Source organism: Cryptotermes secundus, unplaced genomic scaffold (genome assembly GCF_002891405.2).
Source record: "Cryptotermes secundus unplaced genomic scaffold, Csec_1.0 scaffold448, whole genome shotgun sequence".
NCBI lineage: Eukaryota > Metazoa > Arthropoda > Insecta > Blattodea > Kalotermitidae > Cryptotermes > Cryptotermes secundus.
In genome coordinates, this window is record NW_019731577.1 from 248,391 (window position 1) to 269,208 (window position 20,818).

The following is a 20,818-nucleotide window of genomic DNA, read 5'->3' on the forward strand; positions in this document are numbered from 1 at the left end:
GAGTTGGTTTGTGAAAAATATGTAGGATAATTATAGAGTCTCAGTTACTAACATCATTGATAATAAAAAAATAAGAGAACAATAATTAATGAGGTTCTGATGAAACATAAATACACTCTGTTGGTGAAACGTTAAGTTTTCAAAATGTTGAAAAGGGTAATGCATACACTTACCACTGTTCTTTAAACAGGAGGAAGATACAAATGCTTAGAAGAGAGCTATTCTCTCATTGTTTTGATTGTACCATGGAGGAGTTTCAAAGTCTATGAACCAATGACCACGACGTCCATGCGCAGCCAAGTCCACTCGTCTTTGAGCAAAGAAACAATTGCTATGAGAAATTTATGTGACACATTTTGTTGGTTCCTGAATCCAGGAAGGAGACATACGAAGAAAGAAAAAAAATTGACCAAATTTTTAAGTAAGTCTCAAGTTTTTAGAACGTGGAATAGCTTCAAACGCAATACTGCAATCTCATTTGCTGAAAGAAATGAAATCATTGTAGTGGGTCTTGATATGTATGGCATAGTGTAGAGGTAATTTGGATTGACGCTAAAGTTATATTGTTCGGCTACCCAAATGCCTCGTGTTGATTTCCTGTTAATTTTTTTTTTTTACTATTTTCTTTCTCTCCACGTAAATTTTATAAACAGTACTCCGCTTGAATTAAATGTGCTCTGCTCATTACTGGAATATCTGAAGCGTGAAATGCAAGTTAACCTTATTCACATCACGTTCTGTTGCTGCCCCCATCTGCGCAATAATGGGTTCATCTTGCTTCTTACATTAACGGCATTCTATGAAAAGTTTACAAAATTCCAAGGGAGAAATAACCAGCTAAATAAACATCTCCATAACGTGATGGTATTCATAAGGATCTGACAGTCGCTCAGCTGGTCAGAATGTGAAACACAGAGGTTAAATACAAGGGAATATATTTAAAGAGGTAACGATTCTGATTTGAATTCGAAAAGCATTCGGTTCGAATCTTGGTAAAGAACCCATATTGAAGTTTTTCGCGATCAGGCACCGACCACTTCTTTCTAAATAATCTTCACTTCATTATTCACTCATCTTTTTAGTTGGTTATTTAACGACGCTGTCAGTATCTAGACTATGTAAAGTCTGGTTTTATTATGAGATAAGGATCATGAACTAAAAAGAATTGGGAAGGAAGTAGACATGGCCTTATCTAGTTACAATCTCTTTAATTCACATGGACGTACTGAAAAATACCACGAAAACCTCAGTCAGGATAACAGATGTCTCAGTCGATATTCGAGACCTGTACCTCCTGAATACAGGTCTTGAATGTTGCCTCTAGAGCAGGCTGCTTGCTTGATCATCATTCATTAAGCAGCCTAGTTTATATAATCTGGCCAATGACAGAATCGTGAAGTATCTCGTATCGAAAGGTTTTATAAAATTCAGAATGAATTATATTTAAAATTCTTTTCATGGGATGTAATTTGCAAAACTTAAAATTACGAGCCATTTTCATTCTTTCATGAAAGAACACCGGATAGGTTGGTCTGAACTTGTGCTCTAGATGTGCCTGGTTCGAATCTCGGCCGGGTCACCTGCTATCTTGTCTGAGATTCTTAGTGGTTTTCCTTGGTCCCTCTAGATAAATACCGGAGCACGCTGTAGCGTAGTAGGTTGAGGCACTATGTTACAGAACGGAAGGTCACGGATTCCATTCCCGATGAGGTCACTGGATTTTTCGATTGACCGAAGAGTAGTCGGTATAGTAACTGGCTACGGGCTAGACGGCCAAGGGGCCATAGTTCGAGTCCCGGTAAGGTCAAAATTTTTCTCTTCTCCACGTCGTCAAACCGACCCTGGGTTCCACCCAGCCTCCTATCTAATGGGTACCGGGGGCTCTTTCCCGGGGGTAAAGCGGCCGTGGAGTGAAGCTGAAGACTCACCTCCAACTAGTGCCGAAGTTAAGAAAACTTGGATCTACACATCCACTCCCCCTACGTCTTCATGGAGTAGTGCTTAATTAATTAAGCACAGGGACAACTTTAGCTTTTTTTACCTAATCCTTCTAGCCGCACTATGGCCCTAGGGCCGGCTCAGCCACTAACAAACATGAGTGCCAGAAATCTTCCTGGGGGGTAAAGGGCGGCCGGCGCGTAAAGCTGACAACCTCACCGCCATCCATGAGCCGATTGTCTAGAGAAAACATGAGAGCCTCGACGTCTCACAACCCTATGGACCTTCACGGCCTGTTGAGGGATAGCGTTACCTTTTACTTCCTTTATTTTTACCCGGATCGAATCCTTACCTAGACTCAGAATATCCTGAATAGGGATTTTTGTGGTTTTTCAGTCTCTGCAGGCACATGCCACGTTACTGCCTCAAATTATCCCAAGGCCAATTCTATCCATATAACTTCCAGTTCTTAATTATTACACTATGGCATTAGACGCCGTGTAGCCCTAGATACTGACGGCGTCGCTAAATGGACTCTAACTAAACTAACTGATGTCTGCCCATTACAATTACGCAACATAAGACTTCTGAGTTCTGGGATTTTCACAGCGATTACTGTGTAGGTGTTGTTTTTTCGGAGACGTGACGCCGTATGGAGTCTTAAGGATGTAAGGGGCTCCTCCGTCTGTATATATCCTTGCAACCTTTCCCGCTCTCGTTTCTTATTCTTATTCCTGAAGATGGAAGCAACATATTCCTCCTAAGAGATATTTTGGGGAACGCCGTTAGTATCAAGACTATATAGTCAAAGAATAGTAGGGTGATAGGTGAGAAATTAACTGGAAATGATTTGGAAAGAATCAATTAAAGCCTAATCGAGGTACTATCCTTGCATTTGTCTGGAGTTACTGAGGACAACTATGAAAGCTCAGTAAGGACAGTTGGTGTGTCTGTCGACATTCGAAACGAGTATCTTCCACATTGCCGCTAGACAAACCTGCTATGAGGAAAGTTGGAAAGGATCTGTCGGATTATACGAGGTGCTCCTCGTGTAACAGTTTTTCACACAAAGCAACCAAGACATACTACATAATCCCGAATATAAGGCAACCGCTTATTTTTCCATTAAAAATCAGAAAGAATTTTTCTTTGGAAAATGGAGTACATCATTTAATTCTGAGGGTTTCAGTGAAAATAAGTAAAAACTCTTATTATTAAGAAATTAGGTAAATATGTCACTGTGTTTAATTAATGAAAGACAATCGAGACACATGGAGGAATGGAATTATAGCTCCACCGATCTTGAGTTCGGCACCAGATGGAGGTGAGTGGTCAGCTTCACGCCCCGGTACCCAATGGAGAAGTAGCTGGATTGGTCCCAGAGCCGGTCTGGTCCCTGAGGAGAAACGAAAAATCTTGTCCATGCCGAGAATCGAACAACGGCCGTTCAGCCCTTGTTCCGCACCTATACAGACTGAACTATCCCGACTCCCACTATTACAAAATAATAAATTCAAAATATAATGATAGCTCAGTCGGTATAGGGACTGGCTATGGGCTGGATGACTGAGGGGTCGGAGTTCGAGTCCTGTTAGGGCCAAGAATTTTCTCTTGGGTCCACCCAGCCTCCTACCAAACTGTTACCCGGGGTAAAGCGGCAGGGGTGTGAAACTGACCACTCACCTTCAGCAAGTGCAGGAGTCAAGAAAACATGGATCTATACATCTAGTCCCCATATGCGCTTAATTAGTTAAGCTACGTTTTTTAATACCTTAAATATAATTCTAGGTATTTTCACATATATAATTAGAATAAGAAATTAGAACTCCTCATAATGATCTTCGTGCATTTTTAAGGACACGAAATAGGGCAACTCATCTTTTCTAAAATAAACGAAACATCTTCTTACATTCAGGTTAATAAGATGTCTTTATAATGAATTACACTTACCAGATACATCAACAACGATGCTACAGTGATGTACTTCATTATTCCAACTAACTGAAGATTGTTCTCAGACGCAAACGTCCAATGCACGGGAAGAGCTGTCGGTAGTACACAGAGCCTCACTTGCTGACAGACACGCTGCTGTTCAGGTGCACAGACTCTGCAGTGGACACGACACAGAGACACTCCATGTGCCTGAAGCAAGTGGTCAACAGTGACGATGTTCCAGCCAGTTCTGCTGCCGAAGAAGCGACACAACCGACTGACTGAGTCAGTACTGTCAGCAGGACGCAACACAAGTGCTTGGGGGAGAAGGAGGTGCCAGATCGAGGGGGCTTACGACCCCACAGCCTCACAAGCTTCCTCATTGGTGCGTTTCAAGTATTGAAACTACAAGCTCGTGTTGTCCAGCATCCGTCCATTGTTCATATATCACCCCATACTCCAGACTTACATTACACGTTTTGCACGTTTCTACGCACTGAAACAATGGCAACAGATTCGATTACTTTTTTTATCTGTCGGAAAGAGCAATGTACGCGATTGTAATGATAATGAGTGCACATTATTTTAGTACATAGGAAATGAAAAATAAATAAATTACTTCTCTCTTTTAATACAGTACGTAGCATCAGTAGCTCAGGAAGTGACAGGGGTGGAATAGTAATGAAAAGGAGAAAAGACGATAGACTAATCTCTTCTTTACATCATTTTTATCAAGGGTGTTAACTGACTTCGTGGAGCAGAGCCATTCCTGAGAAGCCGCCAGTTGTGAAGCTGCTCAAGAATTTCCACAGGATTTTATGGAACCCGAAGGTTCATTACCGTGTTCACAAGAGTCCTCCACTGATCCCTATCCTCAGCCAGATCGATCCAGTCCATACCACTCCATCCTATCTCTCTAAGATCCATTTTAATATTATCCACCCACCTAAGTCCTGGTCTTCCTAGTGGTATATTTCCTTCTGGCTTTCCCACCAATATCCTATATGCATTCTTCTTCGTCCCATTGTTGCTACACGACCTGCCCATCTCATTCTCCTTGACTTGATCAGTCTAATTATACTTGGCGTAGAGTATAAGTTATGAAGCTCCTCATTATGCAGTTTTCTCTAACCTCCAATCAGTTCACCTCTCTTCGGTCCAAATATTCTCTTCAGACACCCTCAGTCTATGTTCCTCCCTTAATGTCAGAGACCAAGTTTCACGTTCATACAGAACTAAAGGTAAAATTATAGTTCTGTATACTCGTATTCTAGCCGATCACGGTAGTCGAGCGGTCTAAGGCATGCACTGTCTTCGCTCGCTCGGAAGCCGAGATCGTGGGTTCGAATCCCACTCAGGGCATGGATGTTTGTGTGCGTTTTTCTGTGTTTGTGTACAGGTAGAGGCCTTGCGACGAGCCGATCACCCGCCCAAGGAGTCCTATATAATGTGTAAGCTCATGAAAAACGGAAGTGAACGGAGTTCACTGAGGTAGGCCTAGGCCCACTGGGGCTGTAGTCCCAAGGGAAAAAAATACTCGTAGGTTTTTAGACAGCAGACGAGAAGACATAAGCTTCTGGACTGAACGGTAGCGAGGATTACCCGATTCCAAATTAAGTCAATTAAATCATTGCTTTGCGTTATTGTTTGGTTCTAAGAAGGAGTTTCAAAAGGTTAGTATTTCGAAAACCCGACGTTCATATACGTCTATTTGCCATATACAGTAGTTATGTATGCGTGATAACTCTCATTCTCATTTGAAACTTCAAGTTCTAGCTTCATGAACGTAAGTTATATAGTAGGGCACGAATGAGCGTCCAGTCTTTTGTTTCTATTTATCATGTCTATTTTGTGACTACTGATAAGATGTTTGTGTGGATATATGAGGAGTATATAAAAAGACGGTTTAATAGTGGCTATTTTAGAGTGCTTTTCGTGGGAAATGGTGACAGATATATGTCTCGACGTATCATTAGATAACATTCAGGACTAGAAAGAAATATGAGAGAAAGCAAATGAAGTTAATAATTCGAAAACTTGTATAATAAATGATAAAGACTTCCCGTTGAATTCCCAGTGGGCGTTACACTAGCAAGTAATATGTAGCAATCCAGTTCGTACCCACAGGAAACACTGCTCTTCCGTCAAACAGACTATTCATCTAATTTTGTTTATGGAATAGCCGATGTTTATTCCGAGAGTAGTACGAAATAAATAAACAAACTCCGACAAGAAAGGGTAGAATTTTTTATTTGTAAAACAAGTAGCACTTATAGTAAGCACTACGCTTTAAAGGGTTAAATAATCTTAGGTATTTTAAATTTCTGTAGCAGAATCAAAATCAAATCTGTAAGATTAAGCATCAAGGAAATCCAAACCTTTTAACTCACATTAGATTCAAAAGAGAAAATATAAAAATAAGAGGTTTACAAGGCAGTGAAAATTCAAATTTTTGTCGTGTAGGTGGTTACCGACGTTTCGGATGTAACTGCTGCCTCCATATTGTGACACGTAAATCCACTGTTAGGTAACAGGCCAACAAACATTTATTCTTCACAACATAAGAGGTGTTTTCTATATGGTTCGCATATATCCATTGCTAGGTAACGGGCCAATAAACATGCATTCTTGACACATGACACGTATTTGCCATGAGGTCCGACGCGAGTCTATATAACGAGAGGCCAACCTGACAAAAGACAGACCCGTCCTCTCGTCGGAAAGGTCGCCCCACAAAAACAAGATCGAAACTGTCAAACAGTAATAGATATCTGGCCATAAGCCCCAGATTGGGCTCGACACCAAGACTGACTGACTGACTGACTGACTGACTGACCGTAAGTCGCAATGTGCCTTTGACTTTGAATTTGGAGTTGACTTGAAAGTTGAGGGTTCAGGTATGGAGTGTTAAGCAGCTGACAACGGAAGAATTTTTAGTGCGAAGCGTCGTTACCAAAAAACGTCCAGAAAACACAGCAGAGGAATGACCATTATGGAGAGCTGTTACCAAGTAACGGCCAATGGAAACAGACAGAAGAATTAGCGTTGATGCAAATATAGAGATATATTGCATATCGTTAGTTGGGATATAGAAACCGAGAGACCTTAGTTGGTATACTGCCATAGCTCAGGCGTTTATTCTCCGGCGTCCCATAGCAGAGGCCCAGGTTCGATACAGATATTCTCACGCGGGATTAGTAACGGACAAAATATCTCTAGGGCAGATTTTCTTCCAAGTATTGCGGTTTCCCTTGCCAATTTTCACTCCACCAACTTCTTCATACTCATTAATCATCCCAAAATCCTACGATATGTAGTCTTCACAAAGCTAGCATCGTTCTATAGAAACTTGTCCCTAATTAAGCACTATGCCACGAAGGCGTATGGGGGAGTGGATGTATAGATCCACATTTTCCTGAACTCTGCACTAGCTGGAGGTGAGTAGTTAGCTTCACGCTCCGGCCGCTTTACACCCGGGAAATTTGACCGGCGCCGGTAACATCTTTAAATAACCTAAAAAAGGAAAACAGAGGAATCGGCATTCAATTCCCGGCAGGTATAAGATACTTTTACTTTCTGCACAGCGTCCAGACCGACACTGGAACCCATTCGGCCTCGTATGCAGTTGGTACTGGGTGCTGTTTCCCTTGTTTATCAGGACGCGAAATGGACCACTGATCTCCATCATCTCGTAGTCCCAAGGTTTAAAATACGTGAAGCTATACCTCCATGCACCCATACATCTCCATTCTGTAGTGATTAATTAAACCTAGAAGATTTTTTCTTTGTCGCCGTGTTGTAGTTAGGAGAGTGAATTTCGCAGATGTTGTGCAGATGGCTATTGAAAGAGTCTCATATCTGTATCCAATGGTGAGCGCTAGATTTAGCGACGATGTGTTTTCTGGTTCTCCACAGTTCCTTAAATGTTAAAACAGACGGTACGTATAGTAACCACTGTACTTTTAACATATTAACATATTCTGATGCAGGCACGCGGTAGCATAGTTGGTAGAGGCACTATGTTACAAGCAGGAAGGTCGTGGTTTAGAGTCCAGACGACTATTTTTCTTTGAATTTACCTAATCCTTCCAGCCGCACTATGGCCCTGGGGTCGACTCAAAACAGAAATGTGTACCAGGAATCTTCCTGGGGGTAAGGGGCGACCGGCGTGTAAACCTGACAACCTTACCTCCAATTGTGAGCCGATTGTCTAGAAAAATGTGGGAGCCTCGTCGTCTCACAACCTTATGGGCCTCCATGGTCTGTTACAGGGATAGTTCTACATTCTTTTTATACTAAGGTATAATATTATTCCCGTATGAGAAGGCAATAATTCTGAAATATCAAAACGGGATAGCTCAGTCGGTACAGCGATGGCCTACGTGCTGCACTGCCGAGGAATTTACCTTTTCACAACACACGAATGTCACTATCAGCCCAGACGTTTCAGGTATTTATCCGAAATTCGTTCATCCATTCACTAAAACGCACGGCAAGGCCGCGCAATTGTTTGTGTGGTTAACCACAGACCCACCATAAAGCTGAGCCGTGTTCAAAACCCATGTGTTATCTGTGGTAGGATGTGTTCCGCAGTATTGAATATATCCTCCTGATTCCCACTGCTACATTAACACAATCAGTGTCAAGAAAAATGTAAAAAAATTGTCCCCGTGCTTAATTAATTAAACACCATGGCATGAAGGGAGACACTCGGTAGTTTAGCCAGTTGAGGCACTTTGCTACAAGCCGGAAGGTCGCGGGTTCGAGTTCCGATGAGGTTGATTTTTTTTTTTTTAATTGGCCTAATCCTGCCAGCCGCACTACGACCCTGGCATCTACACAACCTCTAACAGATATGAGTACCAGGAATTTTCCTGGGGGTAAAGGGCGGCCGGCGCTTAGGGTTGCGAACCGTCATCTGTGAGCCGATTGTCTAAAACAGTGTTCCGCAACATTTTTATACTCGGCACACCATGAAATATCCATGACTCAACACGGCACACCAAAATGTTATTCCCCTCAAAAACGCATGATATCAGACAATTAATATAAATACGTAAGTACGAATAATGGCTGATACTATTAATAATTATATTTCTGTCCCGGTATCCCAAATTCAACCTAGTTCATCTTCTAAGGTCGTGGATTCCTTAAACAATATCTTCAAGGTATTTCAACATCGTTTCCCTAACATAAATATGACTCCAGTAACCACCAGTGAAATTAAAGATATAATTAAGTCTTTAAAATCGAAGAGTTCACATGGATATGACGAGATTCTGCAAAATATTTGAAAAAGAAGCCTACCATTCATTCTGGCTCCATTAACTTATATATGCAATAAACTACTGAGCCTTGGTATTTTTCCAGACCGCTTGAAATATTCTCATATTAATCCCATCTACAAAACGGGTGACAGGTCTGATATTGTTAACTATAGACCCATACCTCTGATTTTCAAGATTTTCGAGAAAGTAATTTGTAACAGACTGCAATATCATATCGATGTAAATGAGATATTGGCGCAAGAACAATATGGTTTTCAAACTAAATCAACGACCGATATGGCTACCTTTACCTTAATAAATAATATCCTATTGGCACGTAATAACAAATTAACTGCCCGAGGATTATTTTGTGATTTAACCAAGGCGTTTGACTGTGTCAGTCACGACATATTGCTTGCTAAATTGGAGTTTTATGGCATCAATAGTATAGCAGGGAAGCTTACTACATCTTACTTGACTGATATATATCAAAGAACGTTAATAAATAATAATTATAGAAACGGTGTTTCTGAATGGCAAAAGGTTAAACAGGGTATCCTACAAGGTTCGATACTTGGGCCTTTGTTTTTTTCTGTTGTATATCAAAGATCTGTCTTATGTAGTAAATAAATCATCCATACCAATTTTGTATGCGGATGATACTAGTATACTGTGTTCAAATTATAATGCCACAGAACTCGAAACTACCTTGAAAACGATTCTGATAAAAATAAATGAGTGGTTTTCACACAATTGTGTCTATATCATCATCATCATCATCATCATCAGATCTGTCAAGACGACAGGTCCACAGTCTCTTCCAAAACAATTCCTCCACTTAATGCGATCTAGAGCTTTCTCCTTCAAATGACAGTATCCTCTTCTGTCCCCAAGGTCATCCAGCATCTTCTTACGTCTTCTTGTCACTTCTATCCGCCCCTCTATCTTTCCTTCAATAACTTCTTTTAGAAGGCAGTTTCTGCGTAAAACATGACCAATCCAATTAGCCTTCCGTTTTCTTATTTCGTGTAGGATATTCCTCTGCTCACTGACTCTAATTAACACATCTTCATTTCTCACATAATCGGTCCAACTGATCTTCTCCATCCTTCTCCAACACCACATTTCGCGGCTTTCCAGGTGTTTCTGATCTACTGCCCTAAGTGTCCATGTTTCAGCCCCATACAGAGCTACATTGTCTGCATTGCAACAAAATTTAATCTGTTAAAAAACTTAACTATAATATATAGTGATACTTTAACCCACAACACTTGTAATGTCAAATTTCTTGAACTAATCATTGATACTACTTTTCGTGGAAAGATCATATTAATCAGTTAGTAATTAAGCTGAGTTTGGCTGTCTATGCCATCAGAACTTTATCTTCCGTTGTGTCCCAGGAGAGTCTACTGATGATCTGTTATGCCTATGTATATGTCCTATGGAATTATATTTTGGGGTGATTCTGCCAACAGTAATTTAATTTTTAAAATTAAAAAAAGAACAGTTATAATCATTATGAAAGCTAGAAAAACAGACTCTTGTCATCCATTGTTTAGGTATCTAAATATTCTTCCATTTTACTCACAATATATATTTTCAATATCCATGTTTGTTGTTATAAATATGGATACTTTCACACTAAATTCTGATATACATAATATCCATATCAGACAAAGTTCGGATTTACATCATGCAACTTATAAATTTACTGAAGTCCAAAATAGTGTCTACTGTTCCAGGATTGTGAGATTTAATAGCGTACCACAGAATCTTAAGAACATGACAAATGATGTTCATTAGTTTAAACATGCCTTAAAAATTTCTCCATATTGGCTTCTTTTACTCATTGTGGGAATATCTAGATTGGAGAATAATGGAAAACCTTGCTTCTTACAAATAATTTATAATCTGATTGCTGATCTGATATGGTTTTCTGTTTGGTTGATGTGATCTTTTGTCTTGATTTTATGCAGCTTTTCGTTTTGATAAGCATGATTTATATATATTGTTAACCTGTAAAATTGCCTGTATATGTTTTTTGCTGACAGTATTGTGATATGATGAGTCCTGTATCAATGTAATTTATGGGAAAATGAAAGAAAGAAGGAAAGATAATTGGTCATAAGTGTGTAAATTTATAATGCATTTACTTCAGTTAATTTAGATAATTTAAATGAAATTGCATTAATTTTAAGTTTTATAATAATGTTCTTTTAAAATTATGTTTATTAATTAAAACCTTATTAATTTTTTTATTTTTATATTATTATCTATCTTAATTGACTAATATATGTGATTTTAATTATGTAACTCATGTAATTTATCATATGGACACCTCTATTATCAAAGGGACTGTTTCCACATCCTAGGTTTTTACCTGTATGGATATATGGAAAATAAAGGAAATGAATGAATGAATGTCACCCTACAAACATGTGTCTGTTGTGTGCAGTTAGAGGTAATTTAAGAATATGCATAATTTTGTAAAAGCAATTAATAACAGTAACAGTAAAGGAAATTGTAGTAACACCAATGGAGTGACTGGTAGGGAACAAAGTAAAAAATTAAAGGGGGAGCAGTAATCTCAACAGGCACAGTGAATGTGGCACTTGGCATAATGTACATTGCAGTACTAGAGAAATTCATCATTCCATAAAAGGGTGAGCATCTGAAAACAAATATTATTCATAATGAAAAACACTACTGCAAGGTTTGAGTGTTTAATATTGGGTAAATGGTAGGAATTAGAAAGTTCATAGCTAATTCTAAAACCAAGAGAAATTACCAGTTGCTTTTTCAGTTTCATCTTTCCTTATGATATGATAGAATTCCAAGATCCTTTTTAACCTTGGCATCAATTCCGAACTGGAGTATAGAATTAAATTTACCTCTGTGTGCAAGCCACAGTGGATGGCAGGAACTACATGGTGTCATAACCCAGAAGACAATAATATGAATCTCCACCATTGTCAAACCCTCAAACCTTGTATTTATATTTAATACTAGAAAACATGTCTTTGTCCCTCTGTCACACAGATATGATGACGTTTTTCAATCTTCTGAGGAAGAATTATCCACTGACACAGATAGTGCATAAATCTCCAATCAACATTAGTGATCTAAATTTTGATAAACGATTTACGTATAATTCATAGTATGGGCAGGGACAGCTCCCAAATGCTGAACAGTAGAATATGAACTTCAGCATGGGCAGGAATTTCGCTCTTGACCATTATGTTCAGACCAGTTTTGGGGCCCTCCTAGCCTGCTGTACAGTGGGTACCTGAGACTATAGTTTAGTTAGTTATTTAGAGAGGGTGGGTTTCCCCATGCACCGCGACCAGTTTGATCTATTGTGCTTCCCTCTATGATATTCTACCAGTCTCATTACCCTACCGATAAATGGTGCGTACCATCAGTCCCGCCAAGCAAGCGAGTTCGGCCACTTGCTTAGCGGTGTCTATAATGCTTCCCCCATCTATCAGAGGCCTCAGAGGCTATTGTTGGGCGGGAAACGTCCTGGAATTTGGCTCAGTGATCCCCTTTGGGGATATGAGGTTCTTTTACGTGCCTTAAAGTTACGACACGGGACACACAGCTTAAAGTCCCTCCAGGAGGACTTGTTCCCTGAATTTTTCCGCCCTTAAAAATTCGACGACCTCCGCTGAGTATTTGAACCCGCGTACCACGAGTCATGAGGTGGGAACGTTACCTCTTGACTACGGAGGCCGCTCTACCTGAGACTATATCTCCAGGATTAAAGTTGTCAAAACATGAAAGTGACCATTCGCATGCATCTACTTTAGAGGTTAAGAATGCATGGCACTTTACCTTAGCTTGCATATAGAACTTTGCGGAGAGGTACAGAGGCACTAGAATGACTTTCATTTCTAGAGTATATAAAGTAGACAACATGATACACTTGTAAGCAAGGGTTTAAATACTACCTCTAAAAAGATGCTCTTTGAGATTCAGAATCTTTAGATCTAAACATGAGAACGTTTTTTCTACTTCTGTGGTATAAATTTTAAGTTTCTCACTGGTAAAATATGCACTGTACTTACTTTTTGCCACACTTATAAGTTCCTGTTCATCAAATTCATATCCTGGTTTGCAGGACATCCCACTCATTGGTTCACATTCACCATCTTTCTTTGTCAAAACAACACCACATCAGTCAGTATAAGTTGATGGAGAGGAGAATATTGTGATGTGTTGACACCATCACTGGGATCCATGAGGAGAAAAATGAGAATTGTGTTCTGTAATAAAGTAAAGATATGAAGGAGAATGATGATGAAAGTATCTAGACAAACACTGATGGTGAAGTGGGGAAGAAACAGTGATAATGAAGTTGAGAATAAAGGAACAGATCAGTTAAAGTGAAAAACAAAAAGAAGTTGGAAAAAAAGCTATGATAATGGGACAGAAAAATTAAATTATGAGCACAGATAATATTCATGATGAAGTGATGGAGAAGAATAATGATGAAGTATAAAGAAACTAATAATGAAGCTGGAAAGAGGCTAATGATTATAAACTAAAGAAGAAAAACTGTGATCATGACGTGATGTAATTGGACAAACAGTATAGTAACAATGAAATGAAGTACAAAGGTGGGAGATGGTGGTAGTAATGACAGTGACTACAGTGATTACTATAATTAGCCCCGTTCATCATGTTTGTGTGTTAGGTCCAATTATGAGACAATAATTGTTTTAGACATACAACAGAGCCCTTCAATTGAAGATCAGGCCATTACATGGACTCTGCCATTGAGAGAAAACACAGGATAAACGAGAAATATATGAACAGAAGTTGCGCGAAGTGTGATATGATCCCAGCGTGTGGATAAATTTTGTCATGTGCACATGTAACTTAATCTAGACCGGTGATTCTTGGCCTCTTACTTCTTGCATTCCACTGGTTTCTATGCCGGAAAGCATAGTCCCACCATAATAAAAACAAAAGTTATCTTTTACCAGGAAGTGTATTTTTATAGTAATGTGATTATAATTATATATTAATCATTAAGTTGGAGATGTTATTTCTGAGGCATCATATCCCACCAAACCATGAAGTTCCACTATTCGGGCAACTCACTGGTTGAGAAACACTAATCTAGGCAATACTACCTTCTATGATTTCATCATATACTAGTATGCATGGGTGGGCATGACTTTTCAGAAATAGGTAGATTCTCCAGATCAGAATGACAGCTCAGGAAAATGATCACACATATAGAATATCATGAGGAAAATATTATGGAGCTGCTCTGTGAATGTGTCTCTACATATATGTATCATTGCTAGGCACAAGAATAATGACATCTTAAGGCTGTGGCAGTAGTTCCTTAAAATTAAGTAGACGGCAAGTATTCATGTCTGCCCTCATTTCGAGCCTCAGCAGTATGCCATGCCATATCACAATGAGAGGAAGAGTTAAGTATCTGAGATATTGGTAAGGGCAAGAATAATGACCAGAAGAAAACATTCTTCGGCTGAAGTGTAGTCTTAAATATTATCAACTAATACTCAGTGATGCAAGCTGTGCACCCATCACACATGTTGGAGACTTTGGATGCAGGTTCCAGTGTGCTCTTCTGGGGACATTTATCTCTGTCATTAATACACCGAGGAGGCAGATACATCGTTCTGCGGCCATGGCATACCATTTCAGCTCCATATGCACCTATGATGGCCACCACAAGGGCAAGTACCAATAGCCACATGTTATGAAATATATAACAGTGGATGTGATTTTTAGACTCATCACATCCACTTGCCCTCCAATAATGTTCTGATTGAATAGGTTTCTTTTATGAAAGAATGCATGTAGGCCGTGACATCTTCAATTATCTATGAAGGTAAGAAAGAAATTAAATGCAACTTTGACAAATAATCCCACAGTAGTTAGATGTATCTTATTTTCCTACATAATTTCATTTCTTGCTACAGATTTTACGTGACTGAAACTTTAATGCACCTACTCAGTGCTTATTAAAAATACACGCACTCGTGTGAAGTGAGTGTTTCTGTTATCCATTTTGGACCAACCTTAAAACAGCTGATGTTCTCATATCTAATCACAACCAGATAAACCTGAGCAATTTTTATATGATATATAAGCTGCCAATTCTTTGCCCAAGGCTTCTTTACTGAAACCCTGAAATTTCTTTTTCTTTTATGATAGGCCTTTAATAACTCTCAATCTTTGCAGCAGATAAACTTCTACAAAAATCTTCATTCATTGTAAATGTACAGGGAGGTTCTTACCACTGTTGACCATGCACTGCCGGCTGTGAGGTTCATATGAATTTTGCCAATTAATCAGTATGCCTAACGGCCAATTATGTTTGGAATTAAGTTAAGTTATTATATTTGTGGATTGCTTGACAGCATTATATGTTATGGCGAGCAGTGCGTTTCATTCATTGGAATTTGTTTATGATTTGTAAGCAGTGGGCAGCAGTTATCAGCTCCATTAGCCATTTGATCTCGGTTACAGTTAGTGAGCAGTGTGTTCCGTCATGGTGAGTTATACTTTAGAGCAATGTGCAGTTCTGTATGGCAACTATACGAAATACGGATCTGCCAGAAAGCGTTGGACAAAAAAAAAATAAATAAGCGCCAAGCGCTTACTGAGGAAAACTTACATGTCGCAGGAACAAGACTTGAACATACACTTAGGAAGTCGCAGAAAAGTCTAGCTCAAAAGACTGGTGTGTCAAAGCAAGGTAACACAATAGCTGAAGCATAGACCCTATAAAACCATAATCCATGCCTTGCAGCTGCATGATCCAGCTAGTGGGGTTCATTTTTAGTTGGTATTTACAGTCTGTTGTCCAGTGGTCATATTGTTATGAACCTAAAAGGAGCGTATCTTTGTTCACATGTATAACACGAAGTCTATTATATTTTAAAAGTATTAGAATGTTATTAGTAGCCTTAAGAAAATATAACAACATGTGTGGATATGACAGTTTTTCTCAGATGGTGGTTCATGCACGGACTGATCTATGACTTACATTATGCCAATCCAAAAAAATCTTGTCAGAATTTTGTACAAACCACATGTGAAGAAGACTTATTTCACATATAGTGTGTACTAATACAAGTTCTATTTAAAGACAAAAAACAAACTGGAGATGAAACGGGGGGAAAAAAAACACATAAATTGGGCACACGTATGGGCATGGTGCGTAAGGAATGCAAAATAGTAAACTACCAAACTGATATATTCATATAATCACAATGGATATAGGGACATGAGCAAATCAGTTTTAAAACTTCTAAACACTGTAATGGGCATGTGGTATTCAATGCTTGAGTTGGAGGAAGGAGGAGAAGGGGAAGAAGAAGGAATGCATTAATATACAAAACAGTAGACAAATAAATAAAAATTAGGATTTGTATAGAACCTTTGGCTTCTCTCCTGCTTCAGAAGTGAGAAGTGTGCCATTCGAATCCTGGTTCCTTTATGAATGTCACAGAATGACGAGCACCTTATAAAATAAGATTATCTTCGATAATATTAAAATAATGTTCAAACAGAGGCTCAGGACTGTGATGACACATCATATTTTGTTTCAGATCACTAAGTACTCTTAAGCCCACACCGAAATTCAATATGTAGTAGTCATCACATCGACATAAACAATGCGTCACATGTGCCCTTACAACATTTATCATGTATATTTACATGAGGAACACAGTGACCACCAGTTTCCACAATTTACTTCATGTGATTTTCTTCCATGTGTTGTATCTCTGTACTGCAGCTGTATTCTACAACGAAACATGTAGAAGTAGAAGTAAAGTTGTGCTTAACTACTCGTATTTAAGCACTACGCCATGAAGGCGTATGTAAGAGTGGATGTGGTGCAATCAAAAAGTTCCCGATATTTGAATTTTGCGCGCGAATTGTTATGAGTACATCGAAATGCCGCTAGGTGTCTCCCCACACACCTTTCTTGAATCAGTGTGGCAAGCGACGTCGATTTGAGTGGTTGGGTTTATTGCTGATGAACGTATTTCCATTGTTGTTTCCGTGAGTTTCCGGTTTTGCGATGGCTGACCTGAGAGAGCAGCGTGTCTGTATAAAGTTTTGTTTTAAACTTTGGAAACCCGCTTCAGAAACGCACCAAATGTTGAAGCAAGCTTTTGGTGACAACAGTTTAGTCCAGACACAAACTTACGACTGGTATAAGCGTTTCAAAAATGGCCGAACATCGACTGATGATGACGATCGGTCGGGACGGTTGTCTATTGGTACCACACCAGAAAATGTCGCGAAAGTTAGGGATTTGATTCTGCAAGGTCGTAGACTGACCATCCAAGCAGGATTGCGGCGAAGCAGCATCGCTTGGAAGTCTGCAGGGAACTTCAACATCAGCTTCAAGAGGATCCAAACTTTCTTTCGAAGGTTGTCACTAATGACGAAAGTTGGGTTTATGACTACGACCCTGAAAATAAGCAGCAATCGTCGCAATGGAAGAGCCAAAAAAAGTTCGATAAATCAAGAGCAACATTAAGTCCACATTGATCTGTTTTTTTATATGTATATTTATTGACGGGATTGTTCATGAGGAGTTCGTCCCTCCTAGTCAGAGAGTCAATAAAAGAGTCCTATCGCGATGTTCTAAGGCGTTTGAGGAAAGACATGAGGAAAAAACGTCCATAGAAGTGGCGCACCAACGACTGGGTACTCCAGTATGACAACGCAAGACCACATACGGCTTACAGTGTGCAGGAATTTTTGGCTAAAAACAAGATGGCAGTTGTTCCCCACCCACCGTACTCGCGAGACTTAGCTCCATGCGACTCCTTTCTCTTCCCCAAGATGAAAATCAAGTCGAAGGGGCGAAGATTTGATACAGCTGAGGAAATTCAAGCGGAAACGCAGACGGTACTAAACACCCTAACAAAGAAAGACTTCCAGGATGCATTTGAAAAGTGGCAGAAACGCTGGGATCGGTGTATGCGCTCTGAAGGGGACTACTTTGAACGTGATGGTGCAGAATAAGATCTAGGTAAGACGTAATAGTTTTTATTAATATATTTCTGGAACTTTTGGATAGCACTACGTATAAACGGCATTGAAATGGCTGCGTAATGTACAATGACAGGATCTTGTGCTGATTATACTAAACTTTCTTATCTGCAGTAGATGTGTACACATTGATTTACCATGGAGTTGGTATGTTTGTTAATTTTAGTAAAATAAGTTTAAAGATGGTGGCCCTGGAACAGGATAACACTGTCAAATTTCAAGCCCTGCATATAACACATACATGTGACTGTTACCTTCATCACGAAATCATCAGGTGTAGGGTAAAAAGATAAAATTGTCCCTGTACTTAATTAATTGAGCACTATGCTTTGAAGACGTGAGGGGGCTGGTGACATTCATTCATTCATTTATTGTATATTCCGTAAATCCATATACATAGATACAGAACCAGTCACATAGTTAATATAGTACCATACAAATATAAATATATATGTACAGTTACAATCATTAAAATATATAAAAAAACATGTGTTAAATTTATATCGAGAAACAATCTTACATCACTATTCATAAAATTATGCAATATTAAAATTGTTTATGCTATTATCCTTATTTCTAGGCAAATTATATAGAACCAATCACATAGTTAATGTACAATACAATTATAAATATATATGTACTGCTTATAATCATTATAATAGATAAAAAAACGTGTGTTAAATTTACGGTCTTACATCACTATACATAAAGTTATGCAATGTTAAAATTGTTTATGCTATTATCCTTATTTCTAGGCAAATTTGTTACTAAAGAATTCATCACATGTATAAAAAGAATTTTGCAATAAAAATGTTGTCAACTGAATTTTAAAATTTTTCAAGTCATTAGACATAGATTTGATTTTTGGTGGCAAATGATCAAAGATGGCGCCACATCCCAGAAGATGGCATTCTTCAACTTTACCTTAATCTAAAATAGTCANCTGCAGATCACAGACAGATCTAGTACTACAATTATGCATTTGTGAGTTGAATGTGAATAATTCCATATTTACTATAACAAACAGGAAAATAGACAATATATATTGAGCTTGTAGGGGGAGAATATCCAATTCCTGAAACAAGCTACGACACGATGTTCTCTTTGTTGTATTTGTTATAATCCTAATTATCCTTTTCTGCATCCTAAACACTTTTATACTATGCGGGGAGTTACCCCAGAATATTAATCCATACGTTATTATAGAATGTACATAAGAAAAATGGCTCTATCTTTCTTGACCTTGGTCCTAGACGTAAGCAGGTGTTCAACTTTACCACCGAGAAGACACAGAGCCGGTCTGGATACTGTGGAGTAGAGAAAAATCTCTTGCCCCACATGGAATCGAATCGTTGTCGTTCAGCCCGAGGGCTGTCACAATGTCTCCTGAGCTAACCGGGCTCCCCATCATCAAGTGGATCAAATGCATCAAGTGTACTGAACCAGTCTTTCTTTATTTATTTAAAAAATCATGTATGTAAGAATGGCCTAGGCAATGCCCATCCGGCCCTTTGTGGTACATTCTTCTAAACATCTTATTCTATCGTAGCGGTAACATCGCGATTCTTTAACATCTTTCTTAACTCTAAGAATAGACTATAAATATTTTGACTTACCCAGTCTTTTTATGTAAAAAAAATGTATATATAAAAATGGCCTAGGCAATGCCCATCCGGCATGACTGATCCAGTCTCTTTTTTTATTGTGAAATATAATCACAGATGCAAAAATGGCCTAGGCAATGTCCGTCTGGCCCTGACTGATCCAGTAATTGCAAATGAGATCTTTCTGCCATCTGCTGATGCACAGAGCACATTACTTGGAAAACAATTGACGCGGATTACTAGCAGGAGTTCTCACAGATGTGTTATACCAGTTATACAATTTATGCGATTTATGCTGTCAACGGAGACGTAGAAGTTCCAGAAAAGTAAGAAAATGGCTTCGTGGATGTCGGCGAGAATTATTATAAGTCCCGGTATGAAAGTACAATTTTCTTTTCAGAGAAATCTTGTAAATATATTCCAAAGGTGTCCATAGTATTAACTTTGTGTTAACATTTAATTTTTGTAGGAAATGTGTAGTGCAGCTGAATAGGTTGCAGTATAGCACGTCCTGAGGTTAGGTTGGGTTAGTTTTATTGAACACGTGTTTATTGTGCAAAATTATAATTTGGGGAAAGCGTCCCCGGTAGCCATTGGATAGGAGGCTGGTTGGGCCTCAGAATCAGCCTGGAAGCTGTGGAGAAGACAAAATAAGAAGCAAACAGTCTTGTGGGATGTGGCACAGTGTAGATGTGGTGTTAACCGACGTTTCGGTGAACGTATCGTCTCCATCTTCAGGGTAGAAAGAAAAATAAATAATCCGCAAGCGAAGAGACCGTGAGAACCGGTACAAGCAGACTGGTGTTGGAAATAAACACAGCTATGAGTGCAGTGAAGGGAGGGCGGGGGGCAAGTCCCTTTAACCTTGCCTTTCTCTCCCCCGACACAATATCTTATACAAAACCCTGCTTCTGTTTCCAGCCCCTTCCCCCTCCCACTCCACTGATTTCCCATGTAGACTTGCCCCCCCCCTTCACTGCACTCACATAGCTGTGTGTATTTCCAACACCAGTCTGCTTGTAC

General features: G+C 39.1%; 2 protein-coding genes across 2 annotated transcripts in view; one reads left to right on the plus strand and one right to left on the minus strand.

Moving 5' to 3' along the window:
* The window catches only part of LOC111867161 (serine protease nudel), a 73,735-nt gene extending 53,779 nt beyond the window's left edge, over positions 1–19,956 (minus strand). Inside the window, exons 1-3 of the mRNA XM_023856749.2 lie at positions 19,808–19,956; positions 13,205–13,402; positions 3,889–4,366 (exon numbers count right to left, since the gene is read on the minus strand). Of these exons, the coding sequence (XP_023712517.1) occupies positions 3,889–3,927 (39 nt within the window). The 5' untranslated portion in view covers positions 3,928–4,366; positions 13,205–13,402; positions 19,808–19,956. The remainder of the gene's footprint in view (positions 1–3,888; positions 4,367–13,204; positions 13,403–19,807) is intronic.
* A 100-nt stretch (positions 19,957–20,056) lies between these two features.
* The window catches only part of LOC111867159 (elongation factor Tu, mitochondrial), a 19,759-nt gene continuing 18,997 nt past the window's right edge, over positions 20,057–20,818 (plus strand). Inside the window, exon 1 of the mRNA XM_023856747.2 lies at positions 20,057–20,169. Coding sequence (XP_023712515.1) covers positions 20,130–20,169 — 40 coding nt within the window. The 5' untranslated portion in view covers positions 20,057–20,129. The remainder of the gene's footprint in view (positions 20,170–20,818) is intronic.